General features: G+C 36.3%; 2 protein-coding genes across 9 annotated transcripts in view; one reads left to right on the top strand and one right to left on the bottom strand.

The window, feature by feature from the left end:
- The window catches only part of dcaf6 (ddb1 and cul4 associated factor 6), a 58395-nt gene extending 48174 nt beyond the window's left edge, over nucleotides 1–10221 (top strand). For all 7 annotated transcript variants that reach the window (XM_042494285.2, XM_042494282.2, XM_042494286.2 and 4 more), the window contains 2 exons: nucleotides 9364–9469; nucleotides 9612–10221. In XM_042494285.2, the coding sequence (XP_042350219.1) occupies nucleotides 9364–9469; nucleotides 9612–9670 (165 nt within the window). In that variant the 3' untranslated portion in view covers nucleotides 9671–10221. The remainder of the gene's footprint in view (nucleotides 1–9363; nucleotides 9470–9611) is intronic.
- On the bottom strand, nucleotides 1732–22215 carry gpr161b (G protein-coupled receptor 161b). 2 transcript variants are annotated; one of them, XM_088083360.1, is made up of 7 exons: nucleotides 21711–22215; nucleotides 18418–18805; nucleotides 14628–15349; nucleotides 14139–14246; nucleotides 12519–12644; nucleotides 12092–12387; nucleotides 1732–2116 (listed from the first exon to the last, which is right to left on the bottom strand). In XM_088083360.1, exons 2-6 carry the CDS (start codon nucleotides 18759–18761, stop codon nucleotides 12101–12103), a joined length of 1587 nt encoding a protein of 528 aa, XP_087939486.1. In that variant the 5' UTR covers nucleotides 18762–18805; nucleotides 21711–22215; the 3' UTR covers nucleotides 1732–2116; nucleotides 12092–12100. The 2 variants fall into 2 exon arrangements, with proteins under 2 accessions (XP_087939486.1, XP_042350223.2); XM_042494289.2 differs by lacking the exon at nucleotides 1732–2116 and having other exon boundaries at nucleotides 10677–12387; nucleotides 21711–22214.
- Between the last annotated feature and the right edge of the window lie 1396 nt (nucleotides 22216–23611).

Here is a 23611-nt window from a genome sequence, read left to right as displayed (position 1 = left end):
AACTTTCTATGCTATGGCGTGTTTCGCAGCACCGTTTGATGTGGTTTAAAGTTGTTTTTAGCTGTTTTTGGGACAGGTCATATTTTGACAATTTTGCCATACTATAGCCTTGCTTTTTTTTTGGCCTTTTTTTCGACATACTGAATTTTGGTGTTTTTAGCCTTGTTTTGCAACTCTCTATGCTATGGCGTGTTTCGGAAGGTTATTTAATGTGGTTTGAAGTGGTTTTTAGCTGTTTTTGGGACAGGTCATATTTTGACATTTTTGCCATACTATAGCCTTGCTTTTTTTTTGGCCTTTTTTTCGACATACTGAATTTTGGTGTTTTTAGCCTTGTTTTGCAACTCTCTATGCTATGGCGTGTTTCGGAAGGTTATTTAATGTGGTTTGAAGTGGTTTTTAGCTGTTTTTGGGACAGGTCATATTTTGACATTTTTGCCATACTATAGCCTTGCTTTTTTGTCATTTTTCGACATACTAAATTTAGGTGTCTTTAGCCTTTTTTGCAACTTTCTATGCTATGGCGTGTTTAGCAAGGTTATTTGATGTGGTTTAAAGTTGTTTTTAGCTGTTTTTGGGACAGGTCATATTTTGACATTTTTGCCATACTATAGCCTTGCTTTTTTTGTCATTTTTTCGACATACTAAATTTAGGTGTCTTTAGCCTTTTTTTTGCAACTTTCTATGCTATGGCGTGTTTCGCACTACTGTTTGATGTGGTTTAAAGTTGTTTTTAGCTGTTTTTGGGACAGGTCATATTTTGACATTTTTGCCATACTATAGCCTTGCTTTTTTTGTCATTTTTTCGACATACTAAATTTAGGTGTCTTTAGCCTTTTTTTTGCAACTTTCAATGCTATGGCGTGTTTCGTTTGATGTGGTTTAAAGTTGTTTTTAGCTGTTTTTGGGACAGGTCATATTTTGACAATTTTGCCATACTATAGCCTTGCTTTTTTTTTGGCCTTTTTTTCGACATACTGAATTTTGGTGTTTTTAGCCTTGTTTTGCAACTCTCTATGCTATGGCGTGTTTCGGAAGGTTATTTAATGTGGTTTGAAGTGGTTTTTAGCTGTTTTTGGGACAGGTCATATTTTGACAATTTTGCCATACTATAGCCTTGCTTTCTTTGTCATTTTTTCAACATACTAAATTTAGGTGTTTTTAGCCTTTTTTTGCAACTGTCAGTGCTATGGCGTGTTTCGGAGGGGTATTTTATGTGGTTTAAAGTTGTTTTTAGCTGTTTTTGGGACAGGTCATATTTTGACAATTTTGCCATACTATAGCCTTGCTTTTTTTTTGGCCTTTTTTTTCGACATACTAAATTTCGGTGTTTTTAGACTTGTTTTGCAACTCTCTATGCTATGGCATGTTTCGGAAGGTTATTTAATGTGGTTTGAAGTGGTTTTAGCTTTTTTTCGGGACAGGTCATATTTTGGCATTTTTGCCTTAATCTAGCCTTGCATTTTCGGTTTTTTTTTCGACATTCCAAATTATGGTGCTTCTGGCCCCTTTCCCAGCTTTCTATGCCATGGTGTGTCTTGGAAGGGTTTTCTTGGCAGTTTTTAGGACGTGTGAAATTTTTACATTTTGCCATACTATAGCAGCCTATACTATTTTTGTGGGAAATGTCATATTATGATATTTTTATGTTCCCGGCCTATGTTGAACCTGAAGACAACACCAAGGCACTTTCCAGTTCTTCCACTTTCAAGAAAAAAACAGTCTACAAAGTTTTAAAAAGGTAAAATGAGAAGTTTAATACTCGAATGTGAGCAACCAACTAAATACAACACAAAAACACATCTTGGTTCCTAAACTTAACTTTAAAACAGAAAGTCAAACAAAAGACAGGTCTCTTGCCTAAATTTCTAACTGAAAACCAGGGGACAATGTTCATTAAAGGAAAAAGTGGTTAATCAAAGGGCATTGATCAAGCACAAAATCACAAACTACACAACTGCAGATAACACATAATCTCAATCTGGCTCTGTTGGGAGTGGAGGAGGCAGGAACAGGAGAGATGTAGGATTCCTTGCTCCTAAAAAGTCCCCCAATCCCCGAGAAGCCAATCCTGCAGCAGCCAGGCCCTCTGGAACACCCAATGATCGCACGCCACCTGCATCACACCATCAGTCAGGATGAGGACACGGGGACACACAGGCACACACAGGCACATTCACGGGCACACAAACAGGCACACACACACACACACACACACACACACACACACACACAGAGGGAAGGAGAGAGAACACAACCATAGAGGAAACACCAAGATGACCCCAGGGGTCATTACAACATTTTTAACCATACTATAGTATTGCTTTTTTGTTCATTTTTCAGCATGCCATATTGAGGTGTTTTGGGCCGTTTTTGCAGAATTCTATTCGATGACGCGTCATGGCACACTATTTTATGTAGTTTTCAGCAGTTTTCAGCAGTTTTTAGGAAATGTCATTTTTGGACATTTTTGCCATACTATAGCCTTGCTTTTTTGGTCATTTTTCTGACATGCTAAATTAGGGTGTTTTGGGCTGTTTTTGCATCATTCTATGCAATGGCGTGTCTCAGTACACTATTAATGTAGTTTTCATCAGTTTTTAGCAGTTTTTGGGACATGTCATATTTTGACATTTTTGCCATACTATAGCCTTGCTTTTTTTGTCATTTTTTCGACATACTGAATTTTGGTGTTTTGGACTAATTTTGCAACTTTCTATGCTATGGTGTGTTTCGCAGGGGTATTTACTGTGGTTTAAAGTTGTTTTTAACTGTTTTTGGGACATGTCATATTTTGACATTTTTGCCATACTATAGCCTTGCTTTTTTTGTCATTTTTTCGACATACTGAATTTTGGTGTTTTGGACTATTGTTGCAACTTTCTATGCTATGGCGTGTTTCACAGGGGTATTTACTGTGGTTTAAAGTTGTTTTTAACTGTTTTTGGGACATGTCATATTTTGACATTTTTGCCATACTATAGCCTTGCTTTTTTTGTCATTTTTTCGACATACTGAATTTTGGTGTTTTGGACTATTGTTGCAACTTTCTATGCTATGGCGTGTTTCGCAGGGGTATTTACTGTGGTTTAAAGTTGTTTTTAACTGTTTTTGGGACATGTCATATTTTGACATTTTTGCCATACTATAGCCTTGCTTTTTTTGTCATTTTTTCGACATACTGAATTTTGGTGTTTTGGACTATTTTTGCAACTTTCTATGCTATGGCGTGTTTCGCAGGGGTATTTACTGTGGTTTAAAGTTGTTTTTAACTGTTTTTGGGACATGTCATATTTTGACATTTTTGCCATACTATAGCCTTGCTTTTTTTGTCATTTTTTCGACATACTGAATTTTGGTGTTTTGGACTATTGTTGCAACTTTCTATGCTATGGGCGTGTTTTGCAGGGGTATTTACTGTGGTTTAAAGTTGTTTTAACTGTTTTTGGGACATGTCATATTTTGACTTTTTTGCCATACTATGGCCTTGCTTTTTTTTGTCATTTTTTCGACATACTGAATTTTGGTATTTTGGACTATTGTTGCAACTTTCTATGCTATGGCGTGTTTCGCAGGGGTATTTACTGTGGTTTAAAGTTGTTTTTAACTGTTTTTGGGACATGTCATATTTTGACATTTTTGCCATACTATAGCCTTGCTTTTTTTGTCATTTTTTCGACATACTGAATTTTGGTGTTTTGGACTATTGTTGCAACTTTCTATGCTATGGCGTGTTTCGCAGGGGTATTTACTGTGGTTTAAAGTTGTTTTTAACTGTTTTTGGGACATGTCATATTTTGACATTTTTGCCATACTATAGCCTTGCTTTTTTTGTCATTTTTTCGACATACTGAATTTTGGTGTTTTGGACTATTTTTGCAACTTTCTATGCTATGGTGTGTTTCGCAGGGGTATTTACTGTGGTTTAAAGTTGTTTTTAACTGTTTTTGGGACATGTCATATTTTGACATTTTTGCCATACTATAGCCTTGCTTTTTTTGTCATTTTTTCGACATACTGAATTTTGGTGTTTTGGACTATTGTTGCAACTTTCTATGCTATGGCGTGTTTCGCAGGGGTATTTACTGTGGTTTAAAGTTGTTTTTAACTGTTTTTGGGACATGTCATATTTTGACATTTTTGCCATACTATAGCCTTGCTTTTTTTTTGTCATTTTTTCGACATACTGAATTTTGGTGTTTTGGACTAATTTTGCAACTTTCTATGCTATGGTGTGTTTCGCAGGGGTATTTACTGTGGTTTAAAGTTGTTTTTAACTGTTTTTGGGACATGTCATATTTTGACATTTTTGCCATACTATAGCCTTGCTTTTTTTGTCATTTTTTCGACCTACTGAATTTTGGTGTTTTGGACTATTTTTGCAACTTTCTATGCTATGGCGTGTTTCGGAAGGCTATTTTATGTGGTTTAAAGTTGTTTTAACTGTTTTTGGGACATGTCATATTTTGACATTTTTGCCATACTATAGCCTTGCTTTTTTTGTCATTTTTTCAACATACTAAATTTAGGTGTTTTTAGCCTTTTTTTGCAACTTTCTATGCTATGGCGTGTTTCGCAGGCGTATTTGATATGGTTTAAAGTTGTTTTTAGCTGTTTTTGGGACATGTCATATTTTGACATTTTTGCCATACTATAGCCTTGCTTTTTGTTGTCGTTTTTTCGACATACTGAATTTTGGTGTTTTTAGCCTTTTTTTGCAACTTTCTATGCGATAGTGTGTTTCGGAAGGTTATTTAACGTGGTTTAAAGTTTATTTTAGCTTTTTTTGGGACATGTCATATTTTGACAGTTTTGCCATACTATAGCCTTACTTTTTTGTCATTTTTTCGACATACAGATTTTTGTTGTTTTTGACTATCTTCACAACTTTCTATGCTATGGTGTGTTTCACAGGGGTATTTGATATGGTTTAAAGTTGTTTTTAGCTGTTTTTGGGACATGTCATATTTTGACATTTTTGCCATACTATAGCCTTGCTTTTTTTGTCATTTTTTCGACATACAGATTTTTGGTGTTTTTGACTATTTTTACAACTTTCTATGCTATGGCGTTTTTCGCAGGCGTATTTGATATGGTTTAAAGTTGTTTTTAGCTGTTTTTGGGACATGTCATATTTTGACATTTTTGCCATACTATAGCCTTGCTTTTTTTGTCATTTTTTCGACATACTGAATTTTGGTGTTTTGGACTATTGTTGCAACTTTCTATGCTATGGCGTGTTTCGCAGGGGTATTTACTGTGGTTTAAAGTTGTTTTTAACTGTTTTTGGGACATGTCATATTTTGACATTTTTGCCATACTATAGCCTTGCTTTTTTTGTCATTTTTTCGACATACTGAATTTTGGTGTTTTGGACTATTTTTGCAACTTTCTATGCTATGGCGTGTTTCGCAGGGGTATTTACTGTGGTTTAAAGTTGTTTTTAGCTGTTTTTGGGACATGTCATATTTTGACATTTTTGCCATACTATAGCCTTGCTTTTTTTGTCATTTTTTCGACGTACAGATTTTTGGTGTTTTTGACTATTTTTACAACTTTCTATGCTATGGCGTTTTTCGCAGGCGTATTTGATATGGTTTAAAGTTGTTTTTAGCTGTTTTTGGGACATGTCATATTTTGACATTTTTGCCATACTATAGCCTTGCTTTTTGTTGTCGTTTTTTCGACATACTAAATTTTGGTGGTTTTAGCCTTTTTTGCAACTTTCTATGCTATAGTGTGTTTCGGAAGGTTATTTAACGTGGTTTAAAGTTTATTTTAGCTTTTTTTGGGACATGTCATATTTTGACAGTTTTGCCATACTATAGCCTTACTTTTTTGTCATTTTTTCGACATACAGATTTTTGTTGTTTTTGACTATCTTCACAACTTTCTATGCTATGGTGTGTTTCACAGGGGTATTTGATATGGTTTAAAGTTGTTTTTAGCTTTTTTTGGGACATGTCATAATTTGACATTTTTGCCATACTATAGCCTTGCTTTTTTTTGCCATTTTTTCGACATACCAAATTTTGGTGTTTTTAGCCTTTTTTGCAACTTTCAATGCTATGGCGTGTTTCGGAGGGGTATTTTATGTGGTTTAAAGTTGTTTTTAGCTGTTTTTGGGACAGGTCATATTTTGACATTTTTGCCATACTATAGCCTTGCTTTTTTTTTTGGCCTTTTTTTCGACATACTGAATTTTGGTGTTTTTAGCCTTGTTTTGCAACTCTCTATGCTATGGCGTGTTTCGGAAGGTTATTTAATGTGGTTTGAAGTGGTTTTTAGCTGTTTTTGGGACAGGTCTTATTTTGACAATTTTGCCATACTATAGCCTTACTTTTTTTGCCATTTTTTTAACATACTAAATTTCGGTGTTTTTAGCCTTTTTTTGCAACTTTCAATGCTATGGCGTGTTTCGGAGGGGTATTTTATGTGGTTTAAAGTTGTTTTTAGCTGTTTTTGGGACAGGTCATATTTTGACATTTTTGCCATACTATAGCCTTGCTTTTTTTTTTGGCCTTTTTTTCGACATACTGAATTTTGGTGTTTTTAGCCTTGTTTTGCAACTCTCTATGCTATGGCATGTTTCGGAAGGTTATTTAATGTGGTTTGAAGTGGTTTTTAGCTGTTTTTGGGACAGGTCATATTTTGACATTTTTGCCATACTATAGCCTTGCTTTTTTTGTAATTTTTTCAACATACTAAATTTAGGTGTTTTTAGCCTTTTTTGCAACTTTCTATGCTATGGCGTGTTTCGCAGCACCATTTGATGTGGTTTAAAGTTGTTTTTAGCTGTTTTTGGGACAGGTCATATTGTGACAGTTTTGCCATACTATAGCCTTGCTTTTTTGTCATTTTTTCGACATACAGATTTTTGTTGTTTTTGACTATTTTTACAACTTTCTATACTATGGCGTGTTTCGCAGGGGTATTTGATATCATTTAAAGTTGTTTTTAGCTGTTTTTGGGACATGTCATATTTTGACATTTTTGCCATACTATAGCCTTGCTTTTTTTTGTCGTTTTTTCGACATACTAAATTTTGGTGGGTTTAGCCTTTTTTTTGCAGCTTTCTATGCTATAGTGTGTTTCGAAAGGTTATTTAATGTGGTTTGAAGTTTATTTTAGCTTTTTTTGGTACATGTCATATTTAGACTTTTTTGCCATACTATAGCCTTGCTTTTTCTGTCATTTTTTCAACATACAGATTTTTGGTGGTTTTTGACTATTTTTACAACTTTCTATGCTATGGCGTTTCGCAGGGGTATTTGATATGGTTTAAAGTTGTTTTTAGCTGTTTTTTGGGACATGTCATATTTTGACATTTTTGCCATACTATAGCCTTGCATTATCGGTCATTTTTTTGACATACTAAATTTTGGTGTTTTTAGCCTTTTTTTGCAACTTTCTATGCTATGGTGTGTTTGGGAAGGTTATTTAATGTGGTTTGAAGTGGTTTTTAGCTGTTTTTGGGACAGGTCATATTTTGACATTTTTGCCATACTATAGCCTTGCTTTTTTAATCGTCGTTTTTTCGACATACTAAATTTTGGTGGTTTTAGCCTGTTTTTGCAACTTTCTATGCTATGGTGTGTTTCGGAAGGTTATTTAATGTGGTTTGAAGTGGTTTTTAGCTTTTTTTGGGACATGTCATATTTTGACATTTTTGCTTTTTCTGTCATTTTTCAACATACAGATTTTTGGTGTTTTTGACTATTTTTACAACTTTCTATACTATAGCGTGTTTTGCAGAGGCATTTGATATGGTTTAAAGTTGTTTTTAGCTGTTTTTTGGGACATGTCATATTTTGACATTTTTGCCATACTATAGCCGTGCTTTTTTTGTCATTTTTTCGACATACTACATTTTGGTGTTTTTAGCCTTTTTTTGCAACTTTCTATGCTATAGTGTGTTTCGGAAGTTTATTTAACGTGGTTTAAAGTTTATTTTAGCTTTTTTTGGGACATGTCATATTTTGACATTTTTGCCATACTATAGCCTTGCTTTTTTTGTCATTTTTTCGACATACTGATTTTTGGTGTTGTTGACTATTTTTACAACTTTCTATGTTATGGCGTGTTTCGCAGGGGTATTTGATATGGTTTAAAGTTGTTTTTAGCTGTTTTTGGGACATGTCATATTTTGACATTTTTGCCATACTATAGCCTTGCATTTTCTGTCTTTTTTTTGACATACTAAATTTTGGTGTTTTTAGCCTTTTTTTGCAACTTTCTTTGCTATGGCGTGTTTCGGAAGGTTATTTATGTGGTTAAAGTGTTTTTCAGCTGTTTTTGAGACATGTCATATTTTGACATTTTTGCCATACTACAGCCTTGCTTTTTTTGTCATTTTTTTCACATACTGAGTTTTGGTGTTTTCGGCCTTTTTGGCAACTTTCTATGCTATGGCGTGTTTCGAAGAGGTGTTTTATGTGGTTAAAGTGGTTTTCAGCTGTTTTTGGGACATGTTATATTGCGACATTTTTGCCATACTATAGCCTTGCATTTTCTGTCATTTTTTCGACATGCCAAAATATGGTGTTTTTTGCCCTTACTGGAATTTTCTATGCTATTGTGTGACTTGGAAGGCCATTTTATGTGTTTCATTTTGGTTTTCAGCTATTTTTGGGACATGCCATATTTTCACATTTTTGCCATACTATAGCCTTGCATTTACAGTCATTTTTTTCGTCATGCCAAATTATGGTGTTTTGGGCCTTTTTTGCAACTCTCTATGCTATGGCGTGTTTTGGAAGCCTATTTTACGTGGTTTAATGTGGTTTTCAGCTTTTTTTGGGACAGGTCATATTTTGACAATTTTGCCATACTATATAGCCTTGCTTTTTGGGTCAATTTTTTGACATCCCAAATTATGGTGTTTTTGGCCTTTTTTGCAACTTTTTATGTCATGGTGTGTTTCGATAGTAGTATTTTGACATTCTTTGCCATATTAGTATGGTATTTTTTTCGATTGTTGCCTTGCCACATTAGGTTGTTTTTAGTCCCTTTTCCAAAAAAATTTAGTAGTTTGTTGCAAAAATGTTTAAAAGAGTATACTATTTCTTCACCAAAAAGTCAGAACAGTACATCAAAAATGCGAAAAAGTCAGTATCCTATGTCATAAAGTCACATTAGAATCCATCATTAAAATGTAATTTTAAAATAAAAATGATTTACAGTACAGTATGTGGAAATGATTTTTAAAAAGTCTGACTATAATATGCTACAAAAAATCAAAACCTGTCTTTCTATAGTATATACAATTGTTTTTTAAAAACATAAAATGTCACAAATTTCACTTTTTTTCCTTTCTTCCTGTTATTTATCATTTTCTGGTATTTCCCCTTCTTTTCTCTTAAGGTAATAACTCGGAACGAGCTGATGCTAGAGGAAACTAGGAACACAATCACAGTCCCGGCCTCTTTCATGCTCCGAATGTTGGCCTCCCTTAATCACATCAGATCAGGTACACGCATTTAAAAAATGTTTTTACACTAAATGTAAATTGTTTGAATATTTGTGCCTATAATGCCAGTGTTCAGGAATGTTTTTGCCTTTTCTCAGAACAACTCGTCATCCCTCTCTTTAATATCTGTCTTCTTTTTCAGATCGACTAGAAGGTGATCGCTCCGAAGGTTCAGGACAGGAAAATGAGGACGAGCAGTAGCCTGCTGGTAATTTATTTTAAAGAAAACACTATTTCTTCTTGCTGTATAGCACTTGAAAACAAAACCTGAGATTTGTACAAGTATAGTGTAGAATACTTCCTTTTGAAAATTAGTGTTATTTCTAGCCCCCGTGTTTTTTTAAGATGACTTTCTTACTGATGTTTCTGTATGAGGATAAACTACATCTGTGTGAATGCAAAAGGCAAGGACGTCAGTATATATATATTAAGTGTGAGAATAATGGCGGCTGGTGTGCAAGGATGTTAAGTGCAATATTATTTTGTTAGGAGAAAGTGAGCTTTGATCAGTGTTAACGTGTGACATTTTGAATTTGTAGCACAAAGCTAAGAAATGTTGATGTGCCACTCAGGCAGTTACGCATGTAAACAAGGACTTTAAGTAAAAACAGACTTGGAGAGTGCTTTAATTTTACTGTCAAATGTGGGGGAAAAAGGAAGCTGTGGTTTTTCTCCCCGAAGGGGAAATGCCAATAAATTATAAAACTTTTACAGAATTTGGAAAAAAAAATAAAGCTATCGCATCTAAAAAATGTCTGTACCTGGATCTGAAACATGAAAGTTTAAAGACCCGGATGCACCAAACTTACATCAGAAAACTAACAGCAACAAAGGATGACTGTTGCGTCACCTCAGATCGCCTGTGTCGCAGCACCTGAACACACTGCAAACACTACAGCCAATGGCCACCCGACATGTCTGTTCTGTACCTGCGTGAGAGGAACTAGCTCTTCATACCAGCAGGTGCTGAGTCAGTTATTAAATAACAAAGCTAAGGTCAAACGCAACCAAATTAGTTTTTGAAATTCAATAGACCCAAATTTTTAAATGACAGCCCGACAAAATGCGCCTTCAAAGTGCAAACGTTTCTGTTTGGTTGTCGACGAAAGAATCCAGTAAGTGTTGCAGTGTAACGGACATCATTTGGTTCAGCTTCACTGCAGCACAAACAAGGGAAACAAAAAACTCGCTCAGAGAACTTTCTGTAAAAAAAAAGAAGTTTAATAGATGAATCTTGATACAAAACTTAAATGAAAATATTTGTATTAATACTTATTGTATAGTGAAAATCAAAAGGTTACATCACTTCTCAGGTGTATAGTACCATTCAAACATAATATGAAGATACGAGGTAAGACTGAAGCGCTCTACTTAGTACAACGGTCTCTGAGTCTCTTTCGTAACAGTAAAGGCAGCGGTGGAGTGTATAAACTGAGGTAAACGACATCCATGTAACAATTAACATTTACTAAGACGTACTGTTGTAGATTGAGACCATTTTTTACGCAATTCAACTCCAAACACAATTTTTTTTCTTGTCAACTTTAAACTACCAAAATATAGCAAAAAACATGAACACTGTGCACTGCTCGGTACGTGCACAATACTAAGAAATGTGGATCTTTGTTGATGGAATTCCATTAATAATAATAATAATAATAATCTTTGAAATACTGACAACAGTAAATGTCTGAATAACTAATTTTTGGACTTCATTTACTTATTAGCCCTTTTCATTGTAACCTAAAGTCATCCTCACCACATTATTTTTAACATACTGCTTTACAGTATGCAAAAATACTGACCAAACTGTAAAAATCGCCAGTTAAAGTGGTTTCTATGAGAACAGGCACACGCTGCATGTTCAAGTGCAAAATGACTGTCGCAGATAATCATGAAATGTCAGGACCGTAATTTCTACTCACTCTGCTGACAGACTTTGTTCATATGATGAAGCTTAGAGCTGGGAGATACATGAACGGCATCACTATAATAAATTTGAGTTTTTCCTATGATTAATTACTCAATTTACTCTTAAAATCAATGCACAGTGCTAAACTGTCACAGGTCCAACTCTGCAGGCACAGCTAACTGAAAAAACACCTGCTTCTGTATGTGGACCACTGCAACCACAAACTGGCTCTTTCTCTGTACCTGAATTTTAAAAAAAGGCTTGAAACATACTTTTCTCAACACAAAAAAGAGAAATATTAAAGTGTTCTGATAACAGTGTTACAGGTCTTTTGGAAGACAGAAACTGGTGTATTATTTCATACTTTACTGCCCTGATGGGGCACTTATTATTGCAGATTGTGAGGACATTATTTATATATAGTAATAAACAAGTCTGATCATTTAGGTTACAGTAGTTAAGGCTTCCTATGTGATTACATGAGAAGATACAAAAGCTTGTAAAACACTGATGTGCACTTGGTCCGGCATAGTGGAATGAATAATGCGGCCTCTCTTTCTGTTTCCTAATAATTTCAAGTATGGAGTGGAAATATCAGACTTCATGAACTGCACCACAGAATGCTCTAGATGGTCTTATATAGTGGTGTGGAAGGTGTGCAGTTCACTAATAAACTGAGTACTGTCTATAAAAATGTCCAAAAAACACACCTGCTGCATTCAGGCTGGTTTTTCCTCCACGTCCTGCTCCGCCTCTTCTTCTTCATCTCTGTCATCTTTAACAATCCCTTCATCGATACTTTCCAGCCTCAGTCTCTGACCATCCAGGTATCTGGGTCTCGGTGCTGCCCTGGTTGTAAACAGTCCCCCAGGCAGAGCCAGACCCTCCCCAAACAGGGTGAGTTTGGCGTCGCTCTCGATAGCCTTCGCCAAGCAGGAGGCGAAGCTGTCGAGAGATTTGTGTACCTCTGCGTGGACTTGAACCGAGAATGCATTGGTGTTTTCAGCTGAGGACAAAAACACAAATATGTTACATTAGAAATCTTGTGTTTAGTGTGATGTTTCGTAGCTTGCTGAAACCCTCAGTGAGTATGACTCTTCCCGTCTAAAATGTTTCAAAGCGGTGGAAATGACATACCTTTGGCCTGCTCCACCTGGTCTTCAAAGGTGACGGAGCTCCGCCTCTTCCCGGATGGATTCCCGTGGTGCTGCGGGAGGTTGGAGCCATCTGTGGAGAAGTTATCCAGCAGCATCACGTCTGTGCCTACACGGGAAACATTACAGAGACAGAAATAAGCCAGTTTAATTATGATCAAAATGCAACTCGTCTTAATAATGAGGACACAAAAAAGCTGGATAATTAGATAATGTTATCCTGAGCTGGAAAAAAAAGCTGTGAAACAGGAATGTGAGGCTGACCGTGAAATGGTACGACATCATGTTAACACTATATCACTTTATCGTCATCATTTTATATTCAAGGTAAGTCGAGTTTTAAAAACCAAGCTGTACTATGACATTTTTCCTGATTTTTGACATTTTTTAAAAAAAATTAATTAATTAATTTATTTATTTTATTTTACATTTTTTAGGTTATGACGTTTTTTTTAATAATTTTTGATGAAAGGCTGTTATGCCTTTTTTCATGTTTTTTTCAACTACATGCTATAGTATGACGTTTGTTCACGATTTTTGATAACATGCTACAGTGTGACGTTTTTTGATGGTTTTTGACGACATGGTACAGCATGACATTTTTCATCATTTTGACAACATGCTACACTATGATGTTTTTTAAGGATTTTTTAAGGGACAAGGTATAGCATGATGTTTTTTCATAATTTCTGAAGAGCTGCTATAGTATGACATTTTTTAATGATTTCTCATGAGATGCTTTAGCATAACTTTTTTCCTGATTTTTAACAACATGCTATACTATGACGTTTTTTCATCATCTTTGATGACATGTTTTTCATCATATTTGACTAAAAGCTGTAGTATGACATATTACATGATTTTTGACGAGATGCTGTATTATGACTTTTTTCACTATTTTTGACAGCAAGCGATAGAAGAACGTTTCCTACCTGACACAATGAGCTTCTCTTATTTTAACTGCATTTATAGAATAATCGGGTCATTCTGATGGATATTCAATAGCGTCATAATGACCTACTCTATTTTAAACTGCATTTATAGTAGTAGTAGGTCATTCTGATAAATATTCCCTAACTGAAAGAATGACCTACTCTAATAAATAAAGTTTTTTTATAATGTAACGTTAGCTTAAGTTAGGTAATAGCCACTAACATTATAGCCAACTTCAGCTTTGTAAAGGTAGCTCATCATATCAACTGTTCAACTTAGTATTTAGTTTCTTTGACAATCGGTCAGCAGTGTTAACCGTAGCAAAGGTTGTAGTGAAAGCCCATCCAACTGAAAACCATTGACGTTAACTTTGCTGTAATTTTACAAAAAAGCGAAGGCTGGCTAATGCTAACACCATAGCACGGTGAAGACCCTTTTGATGGCTTTGTGGGAAATAAGGCACGTGTGTCCCTAAAAGTTCTGAATAGCATCTTCGGATATGTCTTTGATACTGACAGCCGTCATTTTTAGTTTAGGCAGCGCGCAGATTGTTTGTCTGCGTGGGTGAAGGGGGCGGGGCTTAGCGATAGGTCAATACTTTGTTGCGTTGCTGATGGATATTATTCTGTGTTTGTCCTCATTTCCTCTGCTTCTTGGGTGCAACACTTACATGAGTCCTGAGTGAAACTGAAGCCAGTATCTCCTGTGCTGCTCCCAGGGGCCAGCAGATGTCCTCCACCAGCCAGCATGGCTGTCAGGTGTGGAGACATACCCAAATCTGAAAGAACAAAACCATCATACAACATATGAAATCACAACACAGGGATGTAAATCTAAACAGGCTGTAAATACTGGCATGTACTGTATATATACATCTATTTTACATAAACCGCTTATTACACCACACATTCAACCTTTGGCTTTTGTACTTGTTTACAGTTTAATCTATATATAGATAATGTACATACTTGTCCGCTTACAATGCTAATATGTGTGTTTTCTAATCTTTGTTTAGCTTTATTGTCCTTGATTTGTGTGTATGTTTTCCTCTGATCTATGATTTGGTATCCGTATGTTAAAAGGTAATAATATACAGAATGATGTCAACCTTCCTTTGAATCAATTTGCATCACAAACAGAGCCGCCGCTGCTCTCTCACCTGTGATTCTGTTGGAGATGCTGAACAGACGGGACGTCCTTTGCCGCGTGGCGAACGACTCTCTGTAGTAGCGATCTCCGAAACACATCCCCAGCAGCTCCTTCCTGACTGTTTTATTCCACAGACCGTAGATGAGCGGGTGGCACACCGCGCTGCAGAAAGACAGCCACGCTACCAAAGTCTCCAGTCCCTGAGACACACTCCCTTGTCCCCTTAAAGCCTCGGTGCACACCACCCCAACATACGGGCCCCAGGTCATGAGGAAGGTGCCAATCACCACCAAGATGGTGACAAAGGCCTTGCACTGACTCCCTGCATACACCAGGCTCCGCCGGCTTCCATTAGAGGACGTTGAGGTGCTTGAGTTTTTACGTCCGTTCCTCTGAGCTCCAGCGGAGTCGTCCTGGGCCACAACAACTGTCCCACAGTGGACTTTTCTGGCTTTCATGCGAGCAACTCGAAAAATTACACCATAACAAGCCAGCATGATGAACAAGGGGGGGAGGATGCACCAGGTGACCCAGAAGGCTGTGTAGCTTGGTTCTCTGTGCCAAGATGCAACACAGGTCCACTTGTAACAGTCAAACTCAAAGGAGGACCAGCCAAAGAGAGGAGGAAGACAGCCCACCAAAGAGTGTAGCCACACATAGGCAATGACGACGACCGCCCGGTTTCCTGTGATCTTCATGGGGTAGATCATCGGGTAAAGCACTGCATAGTACCTGTTAGAACAAAAGAGGAACACAGTGAGGAAACTGTTCTAAAGGGAGTCCAAGTAACGCAGGGGCTGCTCAGATTTCACTGAGCGATATAAAAGCTAAAAGCGGCACTTTCCCACCTAACAATGCTGTGAAGTGTTTTCAGAAAGCTGCAAACACAACAGAAAATGAGAAGCTTGGCAGGAGAACAAAAACATGAACTGTAATCACAAATTCCCAAAAGGTGCTGAGGGTAATTAGGACAGCAGGGAGAACAGCGAGGATTTTGTGCTGCAGAGATATTTTACAGTAGATCTCAGTAATCACGTTTTACAGTAATTTCTGATCTCTGGCATCAGGAGTAACAATATTATTTAAACAGAGTGATATTAACTGTCAATTCCAAACAACCTGAAGTCCATCTACAAAAAAACCCAAAATTTAACTTTAAGGCTGCAATTAACAGTAACTTACTTATCTATTAGTATATGACTTGCAAGATTTTCCGGAAAAAACAATCTATGGACTCTTGCAAAAGTAATCCCTCTAAATCATCACTTTTGACCCTCTACAAGTGTGTGGTGATGTAATTATCTGCAGACTCTGTATTTTCTTATTTTCTTCTTATTTTGCTGTGTTCTGGACATTAATGGGTTGCAACTTTGGGGCAGTTTAGTATGGCCCACAGCTAATAACAACACACAGGTAAGGTTGGGACTTTAGGTTGTTGCATCTGCAGATTCAACAAAAATACGGGGAGGCGAAACACTAAGCAGACAAAGCTTGTTCCAAAACGAGAGTGAATCTGGGCTTGGCTTTCACTTTTGCTTGTGAGCATTGAAGGGGAGGATGAAGACCTGTGCGGAGTTGGCCTGTTTTCTGTTGGACAGGTAGGTGCAGGAGATAAGCTGACTGAAGTATCAGCTTTTCTATTACAACTAACGCAACATTTCTATAATATCTCGCAGTGTGCGTGTACACACATCTCCCTTTTTTTTAGTGAGCCTGTCCTTTTTTAATGTCTAGTTGTCATATTTTATTTTTATACAAAACAACTACAGAAGAAGTTGGCCTAAATAAATTACATTCTAAAAAGATCAAAGTAACAAATATCCATTTAAAGAAAAAAAAAAAGGTTTCAATCTGTGAATAACAAAGTGGTGGAAATGTAGTTCAGTATGATGGATTATCTTTATCTGTGCAGGCTGTTTTACTCGTGAATCAGCTTCTTATTTCTAAAAATAGGAATCAAAGGAAATAATCTCTGCCCTGCAGATGAATGAAGCATTCATGTCGGACAACATTTAAAGTTACTTTGTGTGAGCTTGTCTAATGCTTGTCACTTGAGCTGGGAAAATCTCCAGAAAAACACCACAAGCTAAGTGTGTGGTTAACCAATCTTATTTACAGGGCTGCATACTGACCTTAAAGGGAAACGAACCAAAACCTATTTGTCACAAATTGAAAGCCAGAAACGGCACAAAAATATTAAACACATTGTCATAAGAATGAGGTAAATGCTCAGCAAATTTACTAAATAATAAAGATAACTATGCTTATTTTACCATGTATAATTGAGAAATAATTGCATAGACTAAATCTTGTATTTACTTGCTTTTAATGCTTTTTATGGTTATTGTTGTCACTCAGTAAAGGATATTATCACTGCATGAGGAATGATACCATCCTCCATATACAGGATGTCTACTGGTATGTGACACTTAAATTTGATGCTCTTTGAGATCATTTCAAGACATTTTTTAATCAAATTTAAGACTGATTTGGACAAATTATCCCTTTTCTTACTCAAACAAGATGTTGCAAGTAAGTATAAAGCTAAGTAGTAAATAGTATATATGGTCCCGTGCAGAGGTAGGTTTCAATGAGGAACATTGTCATTACAGTGAGTAGGTTCATCTATATTTTTCCAACAACTAAGTATGGGTATAAAGTAAAAAGACAGTATTAGGTTCAGTGGTAGACTTACAGAAGATGTTTAAAATCAGAAATATGGACTTTCCCACACAAAAGAAATAAAAGATGGATAAATGCAATAAGATAAAATGTTGGTGGCAACTAAGACCTCTCAAAGTTTTAGAAGTTTAAGAATATTTCATGTCAATTTTATAAATTCAAATTTAACACATTTTAAGGACCTCCAGACACCATGTGTGTATGATGTATATCAAAAAAGTTATGCTGATTAAAATGCCTGGGGAAAAAAATTCTAGGGCATTTCCAAGACTACATTTAATGCAAATTCAAGTCAGTCTTGAAACTGAAATCTTAGCTTTCACATCTCATGTTCAGATATTAACACTTTCTGCTCGGTGAATATTAGACACTTGATTGTAATGGGATGGAAATTTCTCCCAAGCATTTATCTGTGTGTCATGAGTAAAATAACCCTATTGTTGAAATTAACACCATGTGTGGTCCTGTTCTCTAAAAGTTCATGTTCAAATGTTTCCTTGCATGTATACCCAAAGAAAATATTTAGTTCCCAAGCTTTCCCAAATTACATGGCAAGTAGATAATAATATAATTACCAACTTAAGAATGGTTAGTCTAACATTGTTTGATCTAACATAGATGTATCTCATATGTATTTTACGCAGACAGAAATGCAAAAACTACTCCACCAATAGCAAGTACTGCACAACATTAGTCAAAACTGCACTTTTTCTGGTTGATAGTGTATTAACTTATCATGTGGAATAAATTGGCTCAAGTAGGAAGTCAAGCATTCCTTCACAGCAATGCCTCACGCTCACACATTTTAACATATGTGAGCTGCCCAGTACAACTACTGACCAGTGAGCAGCTGCACTGGTCCAAGTGCCTTAATCAAGAGCATGTGAACAAACTCTGTTAACAAGCCTGCATTTGTCATTACTCAGCCACTGCTTTCTCTACATAAAAACAGCTATATCTGTTCGAATTAAGAGCTGCATCAATCAGTATTCATAAATCAACAATGGATCATATGACTACGTGTAATTTTTGGTTTTCGTTGTAGTGATGAAACAACAGAAAAATGTAATTATCATCATTATTAGTACCCATGACTTTGATTATTATCCAGCACTCACCTGTCAATGGCAATAGCTCCGAGGGTGAGCATGCTGGCAGAGCTGATGAGCAGGTAGAGCAGCGCAGTGAAGTTACACCACACGACCCCAAACACCCACTCCCTCTTCGCCGAGCTCACGGCCACAAACGGCAGCACTAGCATGGACAGCAGCAGGTTGGACAGTGTCAGGCTGAACACAAACTTGTTGCTGGGCGTGAGCAGATAAGGCCTGCGATAGAGGGTCGCCACAATCAAGAGGTTTCCCAGGCAGGCGAGGAGTGTGATGGTCACGATGGAGACCGACTCCAGGGCGAGCAGACCCTCACCATTTCCCGCCGAGGTGCAGTTCCTACTGGTGTTCATGATGAGTCGCTGGGCCACCCGACAGGTGAAGGAATGGTCGGAGACTGTTGGTGGAAAGACATGGTTAGAAAGGATGGTTTTGCAAAAAAAGCTTTAAAGTGGTAAAAACAAAATATGACTGTTAAAGGACCAAAACCACATGTTTTGGCGCTTTAACGATGAGTCATGTAGCCCATACTTAAAAATTTCCTCTGACATGTATTGAATTAAAGCTGTGCAGTGTAGATGTATTTTTCACTTCCATTAACTACAAAAATCAAATACTGGGACGAAACTTGATTGAGCTGTCCATCACAGTGAGCATCATGTCTTATTAAATGTTTATGTTACATTATTGTTACTGTGTGAAAGCTGTTTAGGGATGCAACTAACTATTGTTCCCATAGCTGATTCATTCATTGATTTTCTTTTTAATCAATCTGTCTAGGCTATAAAATGTCAGAAAAGTGAAAAGGCTCATGAAAATGTCCCAGACTCAAAGCTGATATACTTCAACTGCTTATTTTATCCAACCAACAGTCTCTATGAAATTTAAGTAAAAGTAAAACAGCGAGTTGTCACATCTGAGATGCTGGAACCAGACAATGTTTTGCATTTTTGCTTGGTAATAGAATTATACAATTCATCACATTAAACGCTACATTAACATCTTTATCTGTCTCTATGTGTTACATTAACACACATCTCATCCACCATCATTTCTTTACCTTGCACACATTTGTTTTTACGTCACACTGTGAACCTTGCACATTCCTTGGACAATATAATGCACATTTTCATGTAACTACTAGGACAGCAACTTTCAATAAATTTGGATTCTTGATATTTTCACGATATACTGATTTGTTTTTTGGCTTGTAAAATGTCAGAAAATAGTGAAAAATGTCGATCAGTGTTCTGTCCACAAGTCAAGATATTCACTTTACTCGCATAGAGGAGTAAAGAAACCAGAAAATAGTCACATTTTAAAAAGCTGGAATCAGAGGATTTTAATTTTTTTTCCTAATTACTCAAACCAGCTAATATATTATCAAATTAATTGCTTATTTTACAGGTGACAACTTATCTATGTATTTTTGCAGCTCTAATTACTACCCCTTTAAAAAATATACTATCTATATTTAATTATATGTTTTATCGTAATTTTCATCTTTTCTATATATATGTCTCTTGATTTTATTTGTTATTTTTAGTGTTTTTGTTATGACCAGTACACTACAAAGCAAATTCCTTGTCCTTGTACAGTCTATTGTAAACCTACATTGCAATAGACAGCATTCAATTTCTGAATCCACTTTTAAAACTGTTGGCAGTTTATTCAAATTTAAGCTCTAGTGCAGTTTAAGGGCTGATTTGAAACTTAAATAAACCTTAAGGCACATTAAGACTTAATGTTCACAGTTTTTGGATTAAATGTCTCAAGCAACTTTCAAGAGGTTGACATCTGATCCTCATACTGCTTTGAAAATAGTTCAACCAAGTGGCTAACAAAAATAGACAATCAAAAAAAGTTATTTAAACAGCATTTAGGTACTTGTGTTTCCATTTTTGACGACCTCCTACTTTTAACTCCATTACATTTCAGAGGGAAACACTAGATTTTCCTCCCCTAGATTAATCTGACAGCTGTAGTAACTTTGTGGCATTTCACATACAAAACATGTCACAGGTTTATAAAATGAGATGTATATACAGATTTAATTACCCATCCATGTAAAAAAAAAGATAACAGTAGCTTCAACTCAACCAACCACAACATTAAAATGCATCCTACACATTTATGCAATTAATATTCTAATAAAATAAACAATATAATAAGGACAGCTGCGGATAAAACTAATGAAACATTTCTTATTCGAATAAATTCAAGAGGACTTTTACTTAGTAGTAGTTTTGTATTGCTGTACTGGTATTTTTAAAAAGATAAACGGTTCGCGATTGTACTTTTACCACTTGCTTTGTAGTTTGCCACCTTCCTGAATGTAAAGCGCAAACTTCGAGGTTAATATCATCAATAATACATCACTTGTAGATCAGAGTTAACGTCTTAGACGAGCTAAATGGTGGAAATGTTGCGTTTGTCCAAACTCCAGCCATCATCTCTCTGCTGTTAGCTTCGTTTGTTAACACTATTTTGCAGCGAAAAGCAGATTTGTTGTCACCATAGCGTTACTCGGTTAACCTTTCAGAGTTAAAATGGCAATAAAAACAAAGTTCAACGCGAATTCAGCTTACACTTAAGCTTTCTGCACAGCTTAATATTGACAAATGTAAACCAGCTACAACATTATAATGCTCCCCACACATTTTTCAATAAATCCAATAATAAAATAAATAACACAATAACAAGGAGATAACACTATTGTAACGTTGCTTGTTCGGATTACCTAAAGAGGACTTTTACTTGAAATAAGCAGTTTTGAATCGTTGTGTTGGTGTTTTTTCTAATATAAACGTAGTGCTTACACATATCTACTACTTTTACCACTTGCTTTATATGTTAGCATCTTCGTTAATGTTAAGCACAGGATGTTGACATGCAACTGTTAACTGGGTCATTATTTACAAGCTTCATCACCAGACTTAGAGGCTAAAACCCTTACTAATAAATCACCTGTAAATTAGAGTAAACGTTTCAGCCGAGCTAAGTGGTGGAAATGTTTGTTCACACCAAACGTTATCTCTCTACCGTTTGTTAACATTATTTTACAGCGAAAAAGCAGATTTGTTGTCACCATTGCGTTACTCGTGGAAATTAAAAAAAGTTCAACTCAAGGCAACATTTTAGCTTTCTGCACAGCTCAAAACTGACAAATGTAAACTTATTTAAACCGAGAACAGCGATGTGACCACTAGTTTTAGCTAGCAGCGACGCTAGCTAAAACAACTACCGTTAGTTAGCTAGGTTAGCTAAAACTTTCTCCCATTGTCCCGCAGCTCTCTCTTTACCTGCTTCGTTTCGACGCTGTTGCTCCACATTTTCTCCTCCTCGAAGGCAAACCGTCCATCCTACTTATCCGTTTCCTCACAACAACCCAGTAACAGGGGGCAGAGTCCAAAAAAGGTCTGAAGAGCCCCTCGACATTGTGAAGTTTGATAACGTTTGTCCCTCCTCAATCACAGACGGCCAGCTGCGGCTGCAATGGCGTCCTCCTCCCACCTCAGCTTCAGCTCCCTCTCCTCGCAGACTCCTTCAGTGTGTGGGTGGTCCCCGGGTGGGAATCGCGTTGTTTTGGGTAATTTCTCTCTGGCCAATAGCGTGTTGTGCTATTTTATAGTTTTTAATCATCACGACACTTATTACAAACTTAAAAGTGCTTTCTATCGTGTTTCGGATGCAACATGTAGTTTGTGTAAACGTTTGTGTTCATGTGAGGAAAAATCAGTGAACGCATGAGTGTCTCTTCGTCAACAGGCTGGCGGTGTTTCTGAATGAAACGCTACGTAGCATCATTTTTTAAACCGGCTGGACCACCCATGTGGATCAAAGCTTCGCGCATATCAACTACACGTCATCACGTAATCTTACGTTATCCAATCAGAGAGCCGGGATGTTACCAACTCCCTCCACTTCCATTGGATGGCGCCAAGGCGCACTCTGCCTGAATACTACACATACACAGTCAATGATACTGCAACAATGAATCATGCTGCTCTACAAGAGGTGGACAAAAATAGTATGCATACGGAAGTAAACATAACAATCCGAAACACAAATTCAGATTTGCTCCCTGGCACTATCATAGCACTCTGATATAGATAGATAGATAGATAGATATACTTTATTGATCTCAAAACTGAGAAATTGGGATGTAGCAGTGCCATACAGTAAGAACAGAGAATAAAGAGCACACATTTTAATAGAATATAAAGGAATATGCTTTAAAAAAAACTAAAAAAAAACAAAAAAAACTAAGAGACTGTACCTGTCTACATGTATACATGTGTAAAGTGCGGAACAGTATCTGAATAAATATAAATAAAAATAAAGTCAGCAGTGCAGAGTGACATGGAGCTAAGACCCGAGTTTAAAGCGCAGACAGAGGTGAGTTATTGTAAAGGTGGGTGGCTTGTGGCAGGAAAGATTTCCTGTATCTGTCCTTTCGACAGCGAAGCTGAATCAGTCTGTTGGAGAAGGTGCTCCGCTGTCGGTCCAGTGTGCGGTGGAGGGGGTGCTCAGCATTGTTGAATGATATATGTTTATCATATGTAGAATGATATGCAGTTATACTATTATACAATATTAATTCACGTTGTAGTCTAATGTGGGAAGAGGGTGTTTACATGCCCAGGAGAAAATATGTACAGCAACTTATGTCAAACACAGGTATATTAATGGTAGGCAAAAACTATTTGCAAGAAATGGTGAAAGAAATACCCAGACCCTTAACTTCAGTTAAAAAATAAATAAAATAAAACAAATAAAAATACAGCAGAATTTAAAATGTGACTTAAGTAAAAGTATATAAGTATTATCAGCAAAATGTACATAAAGTATCAAAAGAATAGCTCCTTTAACGGTGTTATATAACTAGCATTATATTATTAAGTTATTATCACCAATATCACTAATACTGTATCCACTTTTTAAATTTTCTTTTTAAATGTGTGTGTGTGTGTGTGTGTGTGTGTGTGTGTGTGTGTGTGTGTGTGTGTGTTTGTGTGTGTGTTTATGAAGCACCTTTTAACATTTGTTTTGAAAGGATCTATATAAATTAAAAAAAATATTTTATCAGTATGGTTGTTGTTGTTATAAATGTGGAGCCAATTTTAGATGTTTTGTCTAGTACTTCGTAAAATAATTGTATAGTACTGCATCTTTATGGCATATAGTCTTCATCATTCTGCAT

This window comes from Plectropomus leopardus, chromosome 10, assembly GCF_026936395.1.
Source record: "Plectropomus leopardus strain MGB_pleo_1.0 chromosome 10, ASM2693639v1, whole genome shotgun sequence".
NCBI classification, from domain to species: Eukaryota; Metazoa; Chordata; class Actinopteri; order Perciformes; family Serranidae; genus Plectropomus; species Plectropomus leopardus.
This window is presented reverse-complemented; position numbering and strand designations above follow the sequence as displayed.

What these genes read in the sequence shown, in the direction of transcription:
- gpr161b (XM_088083360.1), bottom strand. Translation starts at nt 18,761, where the DNA reads ATGAACACCAGTAGGAACTGCACCTCGGCGGGAAATGGTGAGGGTCTG. An exon ending in GGAGCTATTGCCATTGACAG is followed by an intron (nt 15,350 to 18,417) that starts GTGAGTGCTGGA and finishes TTGTTCTAACAG; the next exon opens with GTACTATGCAGTGCTTTACC. An exon ending in CCAGGTGGAGCAGGCCAAAG is followed by an intron (nt 12,388 to 12,518) that starts GTATGTCATTTC and finishes TTTTGTCCTCAG; the next exon opens with CTGAAAACACCAATGCATTC.